Source organism: Corvus moneduloides, chromosome 13, assembly GCF_009650955.1.
Source record: "Corvus moneduloides isolate bCorMon1 chromosome 13, bCorMon1.pri, whole genome shotgun sequence".
NCBI classification, from domain to species: Eukaryota; Metazoa; Chordata; class Aves; order Passeriformes; family Corvidae; genus Corvus; species Corvus moneduloides.
In genome coordinates this window covers 18,781,293-18,798,222 of record NC_045488.1, presented here as the reverse complement: position 1 = coordinate 18,798,222, position 16,930 = coordinate 18,781,293, and the positions used below count along the sequence as shown (strand labels likewise).

Sequence of the window (16,930 nt, the reverse complement as noted above, 5' to 3'; positions counted from 1 at the left end):
GCTACAGTCATTATTTTCTCATGCAGGAAGCCGTCAGTCCACAGCCAGCAAAGCAAGGAGAGTAAAATCCCCAGTGCTGCCTCCGTGATTGGAAACGACCTACCTATGAAATCAATTAAAAGAATTTTGCACATTAAAAAAACGAGGAGAAATAAGTGATTTTTATTTTTTTTCCCTGCTCAGAGAAATGTGAAGTGGCAGCACTGGAAGTGAAGGGCTGCTAGTGTTCAACGGTGTGGCTCCCACAGTCTTCAGGCTCTGATTAGAGTGTTTACAGAGGGATTTATTAATTACAGGTTTATTAATTAATTTTATTCGTTATTTTTAAGGTATTTGGGGTAGGAGCCTGCACCTGGTGCTCCTGTGTGGTGTGAAGGGTTGATCCTGAATGGGTTCTGCGCTGGAGAAAGAAATGGGAAGAGCTGGACGGGACAGAGCCCAAAGCTTTCCCAGCCCCAAACCCACAAAAAAAAAAGATCATTAACATAAAAAAAACAGTTGGAAATTAATGTTCAAGTGAAGGGAATCAATCTGCAGCAGGGCAGATAAGCACAAGCCTCTGGCCCGAGGAGCAGCTGCCTGCTGAGGGAGATAATAAGGTCATTGCTACACAAAACAGACCTTGCTTCCTCCTCCTCCTCCTCTCCTTTCATTCCCGCTCCCAGCCAAGCAAGCCCTTGACAAAGAGGGAATGCTGGCTGTCCCTGGAGAGCAGGAGTGAGGCAGGGAGATAAGGCAGCTGCAGCCAGAGAATCCCTCATACATGGGTTTTAGGAAGGGTTTGCTCCTTAATACCGATTGATTCATCCCGCAGTGCCCCTGGGCGCCGGGCTGAGGGAACCAGGCGGATCAGGGCTTGGCATCTCATAACCCATCCCCCAAATCTCCCCTGCCCCTGCTGGAACTGGGGTTTTGCCGGGTGCTGCTGTGCCGGCACAGGAGACCCCAATCCCGTTCTTCCAAGGGACAGAGTTTGGCTGGCTCCCCTTGTCCTGGGTTGGCAGCAGCCTTCACTGTGCTGATCCGTGCCACGGCCAGCAGCCAAGATGGTCCCCCCGTTTTCCCGTAGACATATCTCAACTATTTCTAAAGAGCTTTTATTGTCCATTCATTTCCCTTTACCCCCTGGAAGTAGCAGGGATTTTGCTCCAAAGAGCTCTGCAGCCAAGGCATGACCCCCAAACCTCCTCATCCTGTGCTGAGCACTGCATCCAGTCACAGCAACCACCCGTCCAACGCTCCCGCTGCCCCCAGCCCCCCACACCATGGTTTCCCCCGACTCCAGACCAGAGTATCCGATGTGGGTTGTTTTATTTCCTTGTGCTGTCCCACAGGCAGGCAGCACAGTGCAGTGCTTGGCTCTGTGGGCGCAGGGAGGGAGCAACCCCTGTGCTTGTTTGGGTGGTTTTTTGGGATGAATCACAGCCCCGTGGGATGCCGAGCCCGGCATTAATAACCCTGACATCTTCTCAGCAACGGGTTTGATGAAGAAGGTTTCATTCCAACAAGCTTGGGGCAAACCCGTCTCTCCTGAAGGATGAGGCATTGCAGTGGGGAGCGGTGGTGATGGTCTGGCACCCCTCAGCTGCTCTGGCTCCGTGAGAGTCGCTGCAGGATGTGGCTAGTGGTCACGGTGTCCCTGGGTGGCTGAATTAGAGGTCACCAGCTCCCCCCCACATCCTCACCTGCTTCAATCCATAACCAAGAGATGGTGGGTTTAACCCTTTAACCCTCACGCCAATCTCTCCCGTCCACAAGGGTCAAGGAGCAGCAAGTGGGGACAGGTCAGGGGGAGCCTGCAGCCCACTGGTGACCCCAGAAAGAGTGTATATTCCTGCCTCAATACCTGGCTGGTGGGGTGGAGGCGGTGGGGTCAGTGGTCCAGCTGGCCAGTGGTGGTCCCCAAGCCCCTGGGGCTGTCAGACACCTGTACCTGCAGCTTCTTGGGCAGCAGCTCCTCGTGGGGAGGCGGCAATGGCCGCTTCAGCCCCTTGGCAGAGGATCCCAATGTGTCTTCTCCCGCCTCGTGCCGGGGCTCCGGGGGCTGGTATCCCGTCTGGTTGGGATCCAGGGGGTCTCGGGAGAGCAGGATGCAGATGGAGGGGACGTTCTTGTGGACAGTCAGGTTCTGGGCAGGGCCGTCGGGCGGCGGGTCCTGGTTCTCCCAGACCTCCAGCACGGTTTTGTAGCGTACCTTGGTGACCTGGTGGAGCCCTCCCAGCTTGCGCTTCATGATCTCCACGCAGGTGATGGTCTTGGTGACTGCCCTGCCGCAGCCGCTGAACACAATCTGCCGTCTGCCCTTCAGCTCCATCTGGGCCATGGCGAAGTTCATCAGGTTCCTGATCTTGCTGCCCTCCTTCACTTTCATCTCCACCACGTCCGGGGGCAGGTCTGGGAAGGGCAATGGCATCTCCTCCTCAGAGGTCCTCACCTTTCGGAAGTTCTCCATCCTGGACTGGGCGACGGGCTTGGCTCTCCCTCCTTCAGCAGCCATCCTTCACCTCTTCCTGGTGGATCCACACAGGCTCCTAGCCCCCCGGGACCATGGCAGGGCTGACCTTGCTGCCCTCCAGCCCAGCCCTGCGTCCTGCAACCACCAGCCCCTTCCCCTCGGCTCTCCGGAGGCTGGCAGTGGGCTTGGTGGCAGTGCCAGAGGCTGTCTTCTGTGGGAGACAGGGCTGCAGGATCCCCTGGGTGCTCCCAGTTGCTCCCAGCAGGGATAACAGCCGGCTCCAGCTCTCGGTGATGCTTGGGCTCCTGCGCTCCCACTGCAGCACTCGCTTCTGCTGCTCTTTGCTTCATTCTGGACTTCAGCAGCCCCCAGAGCTGTTCTGTGTAATTAGCAGATCCTCCCCCTCTCCCTCCCCTTCCTCCCCTCCTCCTCCTCCCCTGCTCAGCCGCCCATGCCAGCACCCAGCTCCTGCCTTCATCCCTGCCAGGCAAAGGGGAGGGCAGGGAACCCAGGTCTCTGTCCTGGAACAGGGAAGGGAAGGGAAGGAGGGGAGGGTGGAAGGCAGAGGGAGAAGCTCACTCTTGCCTTCATGATGTTCCCAAAGTCCTGCCCCCTTAAAGAGAACCTGGTCCGTTCTCTCGGCGCTCGCTCCTCTCAAGGACACCCACTGCTAACTGCAAATGTCACCCTGCCTGCCTGCCCTGCAGCATTCCCAGAGGAATGAGGAATCCCAGCCATGCTGTGCACAGGGATGGTGCAGAGATGCAGCAGGTACTTCGGGAAGTACTTTGGAGCCTGAGCTCAACCCTTATTAGCCATCAGAGAAGCCACTGGGACCCACAGCCAGGAGAAAGCCTGGCAGATGGCATCGCAGCCGGGCATGCATCGAGTGTGCCAGGGCTCTGCTCCCCCCAACACCCTGCGTCCTCAGCCCTGGCTCTGCTGGCAGGAAAATCTCTCAATTCCCAAAGCTCTGAGGAGCAGATGCCGTGGCAGAGCTGGTTTTCACGGGCGATTTCTCTTTCTCTCCCCCGCTCCTCCTCCTTCCCCATCCCTCCCTCTCCCCGCTGCTCCCCCAGTCCCTGTCCCTCACTCATCTCCACATCCCCAATGAGGAGCTGCCCACTGTGGGCTCACCATTACATGTACTGGCAATCAATTCCAGAAAATCCCTGTTGCAGGCCACGAGATGTCCCCTTCCTGCCCCCAATCCCTTCCCGGGGCAGAGGCGACATCCCTGCCCCAGGCTGGCCCTCTGCCCGCCCCTGTCACCTGCCTGTCCCCTCCCGCCCTGCCGGCCGGGGGATCATTGCACAGTGGAAAGACATGTGAGTATTGACTTGCAGTCAAATCTTATCGGCCTCTGGAGGCCCCTGGATTGGTTTCACTTGGAGCAGGGCTTGCAAAGATACATGAATAAATAAATCAATCGATCCCATGTCCGTGGAGGTGAAGGCAGGATGTGGCTGTCACATCCCATCCGGGGTGAATCCCACATCCCCGTGGTCCCCAAAGCAGCTTTCTGGGGGTGGATATGGGACACCCCCTGATCCAACCACTGGATTGGGGTCTGGGGCAGGGGGTCTGCGGGCAGTGGGATGGGATGGGATGGGATGGGATGGGATGGGGTGGGATGGGATGGGATCCTCCATCTATCAGCAGTGTGCTGGAAAACCACAGGAGATGCAGAGCATTGTTTCCCAATCCATCTAACCCTCCCTGAGGCCCCTTGGGCACAGAGAGGGAAACTGAGGCAGCGCAGGCAGCGCTCCCAGGCTCACTCCCAGCACCAGATCCAGGCTTTGAGCATTCCTAAGTCCCTTCTGGTGCTCTGCAGTAGTGAGCATACCTATTCCCTGTGCTCCCACCGTGGATTCCTCACTGCAAGACAAAACAATGACATTTCTCCATCTTTCCATTGACAACACTTTATGGCATCCTTGCAGAAGGCACTTGGCTCCTTCCTCAGGCAGGCAGGGATGGATTAAACACGTCAGGGAAATTCCTGCCTTCAAAATGTGCTAAACCCCTGGGGAAATAATCGGGAAGGATTTTAGCGACTGAGAAATCCCTCAGGGTCATTATCCAGGTACCCTGGGAGGGTGACATGGACATGGAGGGCTGACAGCTCCAAGGCTCTGGGCAAGCCACGTGAATCCCTGGTGCTGGCTGAACCATCCAGCCCTTCTTTCCTGGCCCAGAACCAGCTCCTGCCTCCCATGGCCCATTTTCCATGGCATCGTGGCGCTTCCCCACCATCGGATGATGGAAGCGGCAGCAGCTTCTCCCCCGTCTCTAATTGCTGCTTAACGAACTCTGCTTATCGCAGCTTCCGAAATGGAGGCGGGAGAGATGCAATCACGGAAAGGCTTCCAGAGGGTGCGCTCCCCCCCAAGGGCAAGGCTGTGCTGGGAGCAGGGGGGCCATTAATGACAGGGGCTTATTTTCCCTCTGCAGCACTTAAAATGTAAATGAAATTCATTATTAGCAACTCCGTTGCTAATTACCATCCGAAGCCATTCATTAGCCTGTCAGCTTATTTGTTGGAGGACAACAGAGTGGATGGGTTACTCCAAGCCAAGGAATAGCTGAAATGAGCTCAGCAGGGTGGGAGAGGAAAAGCAGGGATGGGGGGACAAAGGCACAGACAGCTCCAGCCGTGGGGGATCAGGCAAACAAAAACTGGAAAGGAGGATGGGGAGTCCTTTAAAATGAAGAAGCAGCAAACGAGAAAGGCAGGAATGGTGAAAAAATAAGAGTAAAGGAATTACACCCTGAGTATTGTCCGTCTGTCCTTCCTGAGCAGCCACTCTGGTTCCAGTGGGACCCACGGAGTGGTTTCTTCTTCCCTTTTCCCATTACACTTTCTCTCTGAGCCTCCCAGTGCCATCCCAACCCCATGCCAGAGGAGTTGCAAATCCCTGCAGGACCCTTTTGCCTGGTCACAACCCCACAGGAGGTGTGAGACTGGAAGAGCTATTTGGGACAGCAGCCAAGAGGAGAGCTGGTGGTGGCAAGAATGGAGAGGGCTGCTGAGCACGGCATGGAGCCCAGCCAAACCTGGAAAAGTGGGGAAAAAAACTCCAGAAACATATTCCTAATGGCAATCAGGGCAGCTGGAGAGGAGCAGTAACCCGAGCCCCCTGTCCTCCACCTGCCCTCTCTATATTTTCTTTCATCCAAGGTGGCCCTGCTCAGGAACAGGATGGAAAGTGGAAGCATCCGATACAAGGAAAGTCTCGGTGCCATCGCCCATCTCTGCGTCACATCGGCCCGGCTCAGGTCTCAGCCTCTCTCATCACGTTGCACTCGGCAGCAGGCTGATGCCAGGGCTGATTGTAACCCCGGCAGAAGGGGTACAGAGGGACCCCCAGGATGCCACAGCTGCAGGGATCCCCTGCCCCAATCCTAACCAGGGTCCTGGAGCTGCTGCTTCCCAGGAGCAGCCCCCTGATGATGCACCCCAGGGTGCAGGGGCTATCAAAATGCCAGAGGAACCCTTGGAGCTCCCTGCTGGCTGAGTCCTTATCCCTACGGTAAGCAGAAAATTACAGAGCTCAAGATAATCCTCATTTTGAATAGCCCAACAGTAAAAGAAAAGGGAAAAATCCCTTTCATAAGACAAATCCCTTTGCAGAGCTCCAGCATGATGAGCAGAGAGATATTGTAAGGACCCTGAGGGCATTAATAAACCTGAATGTTCCTCACCAACCCCACCTGGGACCCCCACCCACACCCTGCCTGTGGCCCAGGAGCTCTTTTTAAGCTCAACCCAGGGATCTTGGTCCTAATCTGAGCTGTGTCAGGACTGCTCTCTGGGTCAGCTGCAGCTGGTCTGGACTCCAACCTACAGACTGACCCTAAACTGGACCTGTGGATTGATTTCCTTGTTTTTGAGCCTGTTTCCTTGCTGGGAATTTGCTGCTTGATCCAGCCTTTTCTTTGGACCTGCCCATCCTCCTCAGCCTGCCCTGCTTATGGAGTGTGGGATGGGCAGGGAGGCTCTTCCCTCTGCTATCCCTTGGCTCTCCAGGCAATCCCTGTGAAGGAGGGGAGCACACATCCATTTGATTCCTGAATATCCCCGACTGGGAAACCTGCAGGCAGACAGGAATGTGGTAGTGCGGAGGGCAAGGATTAGCTCTGTAGGTGACCAGTCCTGAAGCCTCAGTGGGATGGGAAGGTGCTGGGGGACCTGAGGCAGCAGAGATGCAGGTGAAGAGGAAATTTAGGTGAGAGAATGCTCAAAAGATAGGAAATAAGGGACAAGAAATCAGCCCCAAATCTCCAGGGTGCTCAGTGCCCACAGGCAGACCTCAAGCAGCTCTCCAAGGCTCCGAGCAGCCCCAGTGCTTGGCAGGAGAGGGAATCCATTACCCCATCCCCTCCTCCCTTTCCTTCCCTGCTGCTGGGCAGGGCATGGAGCTGGATGTGCAGGGGTCTCTGCTCTCTATGGGAACAGCTCAGGGTCCAAGACGCAGAAAGGATCAGGGTGGACAGCTGGGCCCCCTGCTATGGGGTCATCTGTGGCACGCTGGTTTTCCTGCTTCCCTTTATTTTACCATCTGTGAAGCAGGCATTTTCCCTGTTCCTGCCAGGTTTCCTTCCTTGCATCCCCACAGCAATGTTGTGCTCCTGCCGAGGGGGTTTGGCCACCAGGACTCACTGGTGTAAAGAGATTTGGCTGCTTCCTTGCCCAGCTGTTCATATCTTCCCATGGTGGGATGTTGTCCTTGCTGCCCCTCCATGACCCTCGAGGTTGGACTCTGGGAAGGGAGGAAGATTTGGTTGTCAAATAAAGTAATTTTCATAACACTCCACTGATATTCTCACAAGCACTATGGCAGGAGGTCCAAGTGGTGTGCACAGAACTCCATTGTGTGATGACTTTGAGGACAAAGGACACAACCTATGGGGTCCTCAGGCTGACTTGGGATTTATATCCCCTCTAGGAGCTTTTGATCCCTGTCCCATCTGTGAATCAATCTAGTCCCTTCCTGTGCCCTCTGCATCCTAACCTTGGCATCGCTGGCAAAAGCAATCGATATATCCTCTGCCCTTAATGCAAGCCATTAATTAATTACTGCTACCAGAATGGTACATGGAGTACCCCAAACTTGGCCCTGCTGGTGGGACCTGCTGGCTTCTCATTGCCTCCTGGATACAGGGAGCCTGTGTGCCCTCCCAGGGGCTGTTCCCCAGAGCTCCTGCCCTACAGAGGGCGGTCTTCTATACACATAGTGCTTGCCATGCCCTGGGTAGGGGTTGCTGCACCGCTGCCCCACAGAATCCCATCCCTCTAAAACCCCCCAAGCCCCATAGAGCACTCCCAGCCCCATAGAGCCCCCAGCCCCATAGAGCCCCCAGCCCCATGGAGCCCTCCCAGCCCCATAGAGCACTCCCAGCCCCATAGAGCCCCCAGCCCCATAGAGCCCCCAGCCCCATGGAGCCCTCCCAGCCCCATAGAGCACTCCCAGCCCCACAGAGCACTCCCAGCCCCATGGAGCCCCCAGCCCCATAGAGCCCCCAGCCCCATAGAGCCCTCCCAGCCCCATAGAGCCTCCAGCCCCACGGAGCCCCCAGCCCCACAGAGCACTCCCAGCCCCACAGAGCACTCCCAGCCCCATGGAGCCCCCAGCCCCATGGAGCCCCCAGCCCCATAGAGCCCCCAGCCCCATGGAGCCCCCAGCCCCATAGAGCCCTCCCAGCCCCATAGAGCCCCCAGCCCCATGGAGCCCCCAGCCCCATAGAGCCCTCCCAGCCCCATAGAGCCCCCAGCCCCACAGAGCACTCCCAGCCCCACAGAGCACTCCCAGCCCCATGGAGCCCCCAGACCCATAGAGCACTCCCAGCCCCACAGAGCACTCCCAGCCCCATGGAGCCCCCAGACCCATAGAGCACTCCCAGCCCCACAGAGCACTCCCAGCCCCATGGAGCCCCCAGCCCCACAGAGCACTCCCAGCCCCATAGAGCCCCCAGCCCCACAGAGCACTCCCAGCCCCACAGAGCACTCCCAGCCCCATAGAGCCCCCAGCCCCATAGAGCCCCCAGCCCCATAGAGCACTCCCAGCCCCATAGAGCCCCCAGCCCCATAGAGCCCCCCCAGCCCCATAGAGCCCCCAGCCCCATAGAGCCCCCAGCCCCATAGAGCCCCCAGTGTAGGCCCCGCCCCTTCCACTCGGCCCCGCCCCTCCGTCCGGGGGCAACAGGACCCTGGACAGCGGCGGGCGCTCTCGCGAGATCCCGGCGCAGCCCATGGCCCGGGCGGCGGCGGCGCCGCAGTCTCGCGAGAGCGCGGTCGCTGCGGCAGGAGCAGCACCGGGCGGGCGGGCGGCCGCCGCCACCCGCCAGGGACCGGACGGGACGGGACGGGTCACATCACGTGGTGAGTGCCGGGGCTGTGAAGAAGGGAAATGCCTCGGGGTGAGGGCGCTGGACGCTGCCCCCGAGGGGGCTGACCGCCCTTTGCACCCACCTCCCGCTCCGCACCCCAGTTGCGGGGGGGGATGCGCGGCGTGGGGGCAGCCGCGGTGACCCTGCACACGCGTGGGTGCACCGGGGACCGAGCGGGGGTTGGGCCGCCCTTCTCCCCGATCCAGGCCGCTGCTGGGAGGCTGCGCCGGCTTTGAGGTGAGGATGCGTGGGGCACGCAGCCCTTCACGCGTGGAAACGCACGGGCAGCGATCCACGGCGAGGCCGAGCCCTGCCTGCCCTCCCCAAACCCACCCCACGCACCAGAGGGGTTTCTTCTCGGTGCCATCACCCATGTGATGAGCCCCCCCCCCCCTTTCCCATCCACTCCACCATATTCCAACCCCTCCACCATATCCCTAATTTTGCAAAAAACCCACCCGATTTATCCACATCGCGGTGTTTTCGCCCCAGGTGGCGCAGGTGTCGGGTCGGGGGGCGCCTGGCCGTGTGACCCCGCTGCCGGCACACGGGCTAGGGGCGGCCGGGGGAACGTCACCGCGCCCGAGGGGCTCGTCTTTGTAGCACCGGCAGGATGGAAGCGTTCGGGGGCTGCCGGCGGGTGCCTGGCCTGTGTCTTTGGCGCTGAATGGTGGGAAAAGACCCCTAGAAAGAGCCCCCCAAATCCTCCCGGGAGCCCCAGGCACCAACTGCCGGGACCCTGTGTGCTGGGAAATGGGTTGGCTGCTGCCAGCTCTGCCTGGATGACTGGGAGAGGGCAAAACCTGCAGGCAGGTGGGGATACGCCATCTTCACACTTCTATTTAAAACCTCAGGTCTTAATTTTTGCTTTAATTTGCCTTAATTTTCACTTCTGGCACAGAGCTGAGCATGGAATCGTCTGGGATGGTCCTGGGATGCTGAGTTCCCCCCTTTCCCACCTCCATGCTCTGGAATGAGGTGCCAAATGACATGAGTAATTGTTAAGCCAGGCACTCAAGTGACTCATTAGTGACAATCGCCACTGATTTATTTTTTTTTCCAGCTGATTTCTCTGCTCTGATTTCCCTGCTCCCTTTTTGGCCTTGTTTTTGGCTTGGGCTTGCAGAGATGGCAGCTACGAGGCAGCCAGGTAGTCAGTCCCCTGTGCTAGAATTCAGCAATAGTAATAAAAATGTTTAAAGAGTTCTTCTGGGGCCAAGTAATGAAATTGAGGGTTTCAAACTGCCCACAGCCACCTCCTTTCCCTACTGTCCTACCTGGCCCTGTCCTGGATGTAGGTCAGTTGGGAGTGGGAGGCCCCACATCACTGGATCCTCTCGTAATCTTCCTCCTTAACTGGTACATAAGCCTGAGCCAGAGGAGCCAGGATTTATCGCGCTGCCAGCCAGGTGCCAGCCTGGATGTGTGACAGTCCAGAGTGTCACAGAAGTGAAGCAAACTGCTGTCCTTGAGTTGTTTTGGAACAAGGGGGGAAGGTGAAGGCTTTTGCAGAGGTCCCTGACCACTTCAATCACATTTTCTCTCTTTCTCCTCCAGCTTTGCTAAAGCTCCCACGTTTTTCCCAAGTATTTTTCCTGAGGAGCAGAGAGACTGAGCGTGTGCTGGCATGGCAGGTACAGGGGGGCTCTGAAGACCATCATGGGCTTTACTGGCCATAATGTCACCTTGTTAGTCGCCAGTGGAGTGGTGGGTGTCCTTGGCTGCAGGATCTGTGTGGCCAGTGAGAGCTGGATTTGATCCTTTGGGGTGGGTTGGTGGCGGTTTCCATGGGAAATCCTTAACTTTTGTGTAAACCTTGTCAGTTCTTGGGGCTATTTAGGAAGCCCCTTGGCTTTTGTTCAGCTCTGGGCAGTGCCTGATGCCAGTGAAACTTTTCCTTGCAGAAAAGGTGAACAACTTCCCTCCCCTGCCCAAGTTCATCCCCCTGAAGCCATGTTTCTACCAGGACTTCGATGCGGAGATTCCGCCGCAGCACCGGACCATGGCCAAGCGGCTTTACTACCTCTGGATGCGTGAGTAGCTGGGTGGGAATGGCTCCAGTGGGATTTGTTTGCCTCTCCAAAGCTGCTGCTCCGCTGGGAGCCACCAGCTGAAAGGGCAGGGCAAGGTCAGGGGAAGCCCTTCTCCCCCTCCAGGCCTTGGTGTCTCCTGTTAAAACTCAGGAATGAGAGGTGGGCTGCAGCATCCCATGGATCCCAGCCCTTCCAGCCTCCAGGATGGAGCTGTGGAGCTGGCTCAGTGTCCCAGGGCCATTGGTGGTGATGTTGATGTCCTGCTGTAAGGAGGAGACGGCTCAGACTGGAGGGCTGGTGTGCCTGCTCCCCAAAACGTGGAGCTTGAGGCTTCCCGGAGCTTGCCTGTTCCTCTTGCATGCCTCTGTGTGCCGTGCTGTGCTAACAGAGCTGTCACCAGCTTCCAGCTCTTCAGACTGTCCTGGATCTCTCTTCTTCACCAACCCTGGGCAGGGAATAGAGCCAGAGGTCACACTCCAACATAAGTGGAAACATGCACAGCTCAGCTGTGCACCAGCATTTAATTTCTTTTTAGAAGAACTTAGTTCCTTATCAGGCATTTATTTCCCCTGAACTTTGGAAGCATCAGTGCCCAGGGAGAGCCTTGTGCTTTGGAGGCAGGTTAGGAGGAGCTGAGCTAACACCAGAGAGGTTGTGTGTTCCTGCTTTTGGCATGGCCCCAGGCTGGCATCCCTGGGGCTGTGTCCCGTCAGGAAGGTGACCCTGGGGTAGCTTCATCATGTCAGGAGGGTTAGCGTGTTTAAGGAGTGGCAGGAAAAAAGCTGTGCTTCCCCAGGGAAGCTCTCTTGGGGGTGTTCAATTCCTTCCCCATCCCAACCAGGCTGTTCTTCCTCAATGTAACAGAGCTTGGTCCTTGCTCCACAGCCAGTTGCTGTCCCTTGGTTTCTGCCTCCGGAGCTCCTCTCTGGTCATTTTCTCCCCAACAGCCCCTCAGACACCCAGCACAGAGTGGCTGGAAGGTCCCTCCGTGTCCTTTAGGGCAGCCCGGGCAGCTGAGCTCCTTCCCTTGCCAGCTGCAGCTCTCAGGCAGGCGGCGGTGGGAGGGCTTTCGTTCTCGTCGAAATAATGAATCATTCTCCGAACTCAGAGGCGTCAGAATGCAGCTGAGCCTTCTCTGCTTTGTCCTGTGTCTGCTGAGCTGGGATTCATAGTCGGAGCCCTTGTGTGGCCTGATCCCAAGCAGGGGTGGGCGAGGGTAATGTGTCACCCCCTGAACTGACAAGGCAGGGTCAGGAGTTTAGGATTTTGGCTCTCAGTGGTGCTCGGGGAGCTCCTGCACAAGCTCCTTCAGCAAAGATGTATCTGGAGCAAGCAAAAAACTTCACCACGATTCCTCCAGTTTCCTCCTGTTAGTGGAAACGTGTCCCGGCTCAACAGGAGCGGGAGGATGTGACTCCTGCCAATCTTCAGAGCCCTGGAACTGCTTAGGGAATTAAAACTCTGAGTGATACATTGATATTCCTCCTGTTACTCAGCTGAGGCCTGGCCCCCTTTGGCCCAGCCAGCCTGGGAATGTGCTCCCAGCTTAATTTAAGGGAAGTCCACCTAGGGCAAGACCCTGAGGCCGCCACCCTGGGGTCGGGGTCCTTGGTGTGTCAGTGCCACCCTTGCGTCCGCGCTACTCTGCTCTGTGTGTGTGTGTTTGCAGTGAACAGCATCACCTTGGCGGTGAATCTCGTGGGCTGCCTCGCGTGGCTCATTGGAGGCGGCGGAGCTGTAAATTTTGGACTGGCAATTCTCTGGCTCATTCTCTTTACGCCCTGCTCCTATGTCTGCTGGTTTAGACCTATTTACAAAGCTTTCAAGTAAGTGGTCGCACCTGAGCCTGGCTTCTTTTTGCCTTGTTTTCCTTCGTAAACGGTCAGTGTTTAGCTTGGGGCATTGCCTGACTAACTGGGGGAATTCCTTTCTGTGCAGCCCTTTAGCTTGACTTTGTAACCTTCAAAACCAGAGTGTTTGGGATTTCCTGGGGGCCAAACCCCCAATCAGGCGATGTAAGGACACTCTCCGTGTGCCTCTGTGCAGCGGTGGGGGACAGTGGTGAGGATGCAGTTGAGATGCCACTTTCCCTCTCATCCCTGAAGCATCTTTTATATTTTCCCACGAGTCCTTGAGGTGTTGGTATGGATTACCCATGGTGCTGAGGTCAATCCCCAAATCTAGAGAACTGAGGGTGTATTTATTCCCCACATGGGGTGGTGTGAGCCGAGAGCTGTGTCCCAACACAGATGTCCTCAAGCCCAGCTGACTGAGCTGTGGGGAGGGTCTGGTGCCCCATGCCTTTCCCAGGTGCCCTTTGACCACTTTCAGCCTCTTGCAGTTTCTCCTTCGCCTTTAATTTTGCTTTTCATCACCCTCCTGCTAAACCACAGCCAGCTCTGATACGTAGGAGCATCTCCCTTCCCCTGGAGTGCAGCGGGGATGGAGGTGCAGGAGTGACTGAGCCTTCTCTTGCAGGACAGACAGCTCCTTCAGCTTCATGGCCTTCTTCTTCACGTTCATGGCCCAGCTGGTGATCAGCATCATCCAGGCAGTGGGGATCCCTGGATGGGGGGTCTGGTAAGGAAAATGCGGCCCTGTTGGGTACAAGGGTGGTCACCGTGGTGTTTTAGCCTCCTTACTGGTTCTCTCCTTGGGGAAGATGGTTTGAGGAGCTGGGGGGGCTGCTGGCACTTTAGGAAAGCTGGTGAACGAACCGGTTGTTTCCATCTCCTTGCAGTGGCTGGATCGCAGCGATTTCCTTCTTTGGGACCAACGTGGGCTCGGCTGTGGTGATGCTGATCCCCACCGTGCTCTTCACGGCCATGGCAGTCTTCTCCTTCATTGCTCTCACCATGGTACGGCAGGAAAAACCGGGGTTCCACATTGCTTTGGGTGGCCCTCGCCACCACCCTGGCAGCTCTGTGCCGGCTGCAGGCGCTCAGCCCCTCTGGATTTTCCCTGCAGGTGCACAAGTTTTACCGGGGCAGCGGCGGGAGCTTCAGCAAAGCGCAGGAGGAGTGGACCACGGGGGCCTGGAAGAACCCCCACGTGCAGCAGGCGGCCCAGAACGCGGCCATGGGGGCGGCGCAGGGCGCGATGATGCAGCACGAGACGCAGTACTCGGCCACCCCCAACTACACCTACTCCAACGAGATGTGAGCAGCAGCGGGACTCTGTCCTCGGGAGGAAGAGCTGGGGGGGAAAAGGGAGGAGGAAGGCTGAGCTGAGTTTCTGCAGCTATCTCAGAAAGTCGGAGTGTACCATAATGGTGGTTCTTTTCCCGTCTTTGTAACGAGACCCTTTGGGATTTTTCCTTTCTTTTTTTTCTTTTTTTTTCTCGTCTTGAGCTCTTCTTTTCTCCTTTCTTTTTCATTCTGAAGAGGCCGTGAGTTGACCTGCAGGGCTCTTGTTGTGCGTGGTAGTCAGTGTCCGTTCACGTGTCTTCTTTTTCCCTGTGGAATAGTGTACGGTGGTGGTTTTTTAATTACTATGGTGATAGGTGTATGTTAGAACCTCATCAGCCAAAAGCCCCCCCACACCCCCAAAAAGGGAAAAACAGCAACCAGCACCCATCTTCCTTCTTGGAATAAGCCCTGAACCACGGGTTTTTGACGTGTGTGAGTTTTCTCTTTCAGCTGGTAGTGTCCAGCCACTTGCCACTGTCTCAGCAAGGGCAAGCAATCCTGGGAATTCTCCTTTTTTCTTTTGGTTTTTAACTAGCAGGTGGCTGGCTGATTTAGCATTTAAAAAAAAAAAGAAAAAAAAAGGGAAAAAAAGAAAAAGAAACCCTCAATCCTGCTGTTGATATGCTGGAAGCCAAGAGATTCCTAATCTACACCCTGGCTCAGGATCTACAACTTCTCTCAGTGTGTGGTGTTGTAAGTGAGTAGTTTACACTTTGACGTGGAGGACCAGTGTGTGTGTGCGTGTGTGTGTGTTGGGGAGCAAGGACAGGTTTTCCCTGCGGGATACAACCATCCCATTCCAGATTCTGCATCCTGAGTCTGTTTTTTTTAAAGGCTTCTGTTTTGAAAAGCAGCTGTTAAAGCGGCAGAGCGTTCCTCAGAGGACCTACTCTTGGGCAAGGCTGCGGGTCAAATCTTGCCACCCCCTATCCCAGCACATCCAAGCAGTCTCCCTGATCATGGAAATAGCCAGGCCAAGGTTTGTCCCTGTTAGCTTTGGAGGTTTGTGCTAATTTAAGGCTCTTAAGGAAACCTCCAGGCTGGAGGGAAGGACTCCTGCTCACCTGCGCTCCTAAAAAGCGTGGTGAGATGTGGCCGTGTATTTTCCTGGTGTAGAAATCCCTGTCAGGCCCGAATCCCTGCCCAATTTGGGGATGTTGGACATTAAATAATGATCCTGCACCCTAGCAGGAGGCAGCTGAGCTCAGACTAACACCACTGGGGGAAGGTGACTGGCACACCCTGGAAAAGATGATGAGTGGGAGCATAAATGGGATGGATGCTGCAGGGCAGGAGTAGGGAAAGCTACTTCTCCGAGATGCTTTTCAACTCTAAATGCACTTTAAATAAGCCAAATTTTTCTCCAAGTCCTCGAAAAGCAGCCCAAACAGAATCCAGTCCAGCCCCTTGGCTCCAGTACCTCCTGCCTGGCACAGGGAAGGAGCTCAGTGTGCCACCAGCCAGGACTGTGCAAGTCTCAGCCCTTACCTGTCCCTTCCAGCCCTCCAGTGATGCTTGGATGTGACCCCTACCCCTGAGAATCACCCCAAAAAGGACCTTCTCCAGCAAAGCACACCTAGTTTCCTTTTTAAGGGTATCACTCCAGTCATTCTGCAATAGGCAGTTGTCTCTTGACCAGACTAAAATGCAGCTACTGATAAAATGCCTGTCTGTGTGTGTGTGTATATATTTATGTATAAAATGTCAGGAGAAAAGTAATCCTTTGCTAAGCCTATTATGTACTTAATCAGGTTTAAATATTGTGCAATCCATTTCTAGCTCGCCTAAAACTTACTCTGCCAAACCATGTGCTCTGTCATCTGTGTCTGAGAAATGATGGTTTAAGTGACTTCACCTTTGGCATTGACAATAAGATGCATCAATAATAACTGTAATGAGCTGTAACTAACAGGCATTGCTTCAGCACCTAACCCTCCTCTCCAATGTGTCTCCTGAGTGTGTAAGCGCTGAAATGCTGCCCCTGTGGCTCCAGCCAGGTGGGAAACTCGACCCCCTGTTCTCACCTTGGTTATTTGTAAGCTGTCCCTGCTCCAGGTGGGGCTGATGTGGTTGTGATCAAAGCGTGGTGCTCCTGAAGCCCACGGGGTGGGAAAGGTGGGGTGTTCCTGCTGCTGGGCAAGAGGTATCTTGGGATAGAACACACCTGGGGTTTTCCTGAGGTCTCCCTGTCACTTTCCACGTCCTGCAGTCGGCAAAGCAGAGCTCTCAGCCTTCCCTGCTGCTTGTTCGTAGCCAGTATCAGAGGGATGTCCAAATAACTGCTGCATTTGAGCTGTATCGGCAGAGGGCTGGGGACCACGTGCTGCCCCCCATCTGTCGTGCCCACATAATCACGGAATCATTTGGGTTGGAAGGGACCTTACAGCTCATCCAGCAGGGACACCTTCTGCTATCCCAGCTTGCTCCAAGCCCTGTCCAACCTGGCCTTGGACACTGCCAGGGATCCAGGGGCAGCCACAGCTGCTCTGGGCACCCTGTGCCAGGGCCTGCCCACCCTCCCAGGGAACAATTCCTTCCCAATATCCCATCTAACCCTGCCCCTCTGGCATGGGAAGCCATTCCTCCTTGTCCTGTCTGTGCCTCAGACAATAAATACTCAGTCCTTTAACCCACTTTCCCCTGCCAGCTCTGTGTGGCTGCCCTGAATCTCATAGGAAAGGTGTCACTCCTGGTCTGTAACAATTTCCTGGGCTCACATATCACCCTGTCACTTGAGGGGCCCTCAGACCCTCTCTTCGACCCTGTGCCCCACACGCCTTCTACGCCGAGTTTTGTTGCCCTTTGTTACGTTCCTAAACCTTGCCATGAGCCAGAATCCCCGTTTAGACTACTTCCTGAGC

General features: G+C 56.0%; 2 protein-coding genes across 3 annotated transcripts; one reads left to right on the top strand and one right to left on the bottom strand.

The window, feature by feature from the left end:
* Positions 1–143: 143 nt before the first annotated feature.
* Positions 144–2,890, bottom strand: RPP25 (ribonuclease P and MRP subunit p25). Its single transcript, XM_032123108.1, has one exon. It carries the CDS (start codon positions 2,495–2,497, stop codon positions 1,874–1,876), a length of 624 nt encoding a protein of 207 aa, XP_031978999.1. The 5' UTR covers positions 2,498–2,890; the 3' UTR covers positions 144–1,873.
* A 5,815-nt stretch (positions 2,891–8,705) lies between these two features.
* Positions 8,706–16,000, top strand: SCAMP5 (secretory carrier membrane protein 5). 2 transcript variants are annotated; one of them, XM_032123117.1, is made up of 7 exons: positions 8,706–8,840; positions 10,406–10,482; positions 10,753–10,881; positions 12,551–12,707; positions 13,360–13,461; positions 13,622–13,739; positions 13,849–16,000. In XM_032123117.1, the coding sequence occupies exons 2-7, from the start codon at positions 10,476–10,478 to the stop codon at positions 14,041–14,043; spliced, it is 708 nt and encodes a 235-aa protein (XP_031979008.1). In that variant the 5' UTR covers positions 8,706–8,840; positions 10,406–10,475; the 3' UTR covers positions 14,044–16,000. The 2 variants fall into 2 exon arrangements, with proteins under 2 accessions (XP_031979008.1, XP_031979009.1); XM_032123118.1 differs by lacking the exon at positions 8,706–8,840 and adding an exon at positions 9,015–9,085.
* The last annotated feature ends 930 nt before the right edge of the window (positions 16,001–16,930 follow it).

Excerpts from the sequence above, each read along its gene's own strand:
- RPP25 (XM_032123108.1), bottom strand. The coding sequence starts at position 2,497 with ATGGCTGCTGAAGGAGGGAGAGCCAAGCCCGTCGCCCAGTCCAGGATG.
- SCAMP5 (XM_032123117.1), top strand. Across the intron at positions 10,882-12,550 it reads GCTTTACTACCTCTGGATGC|TGAACAGCATCACCTTGGCG; the intron begins GTGAGTAGCTGG and ends GTGTGTTTGCAG. Across the intron at positions 13,740-13,848 it reads CCTTCATTGCTCTCACCATG|GTGCACAAGTTTTACCGGGG; the intron begins GTACGGCAGGAA and ends TTTTCCCTGCAG.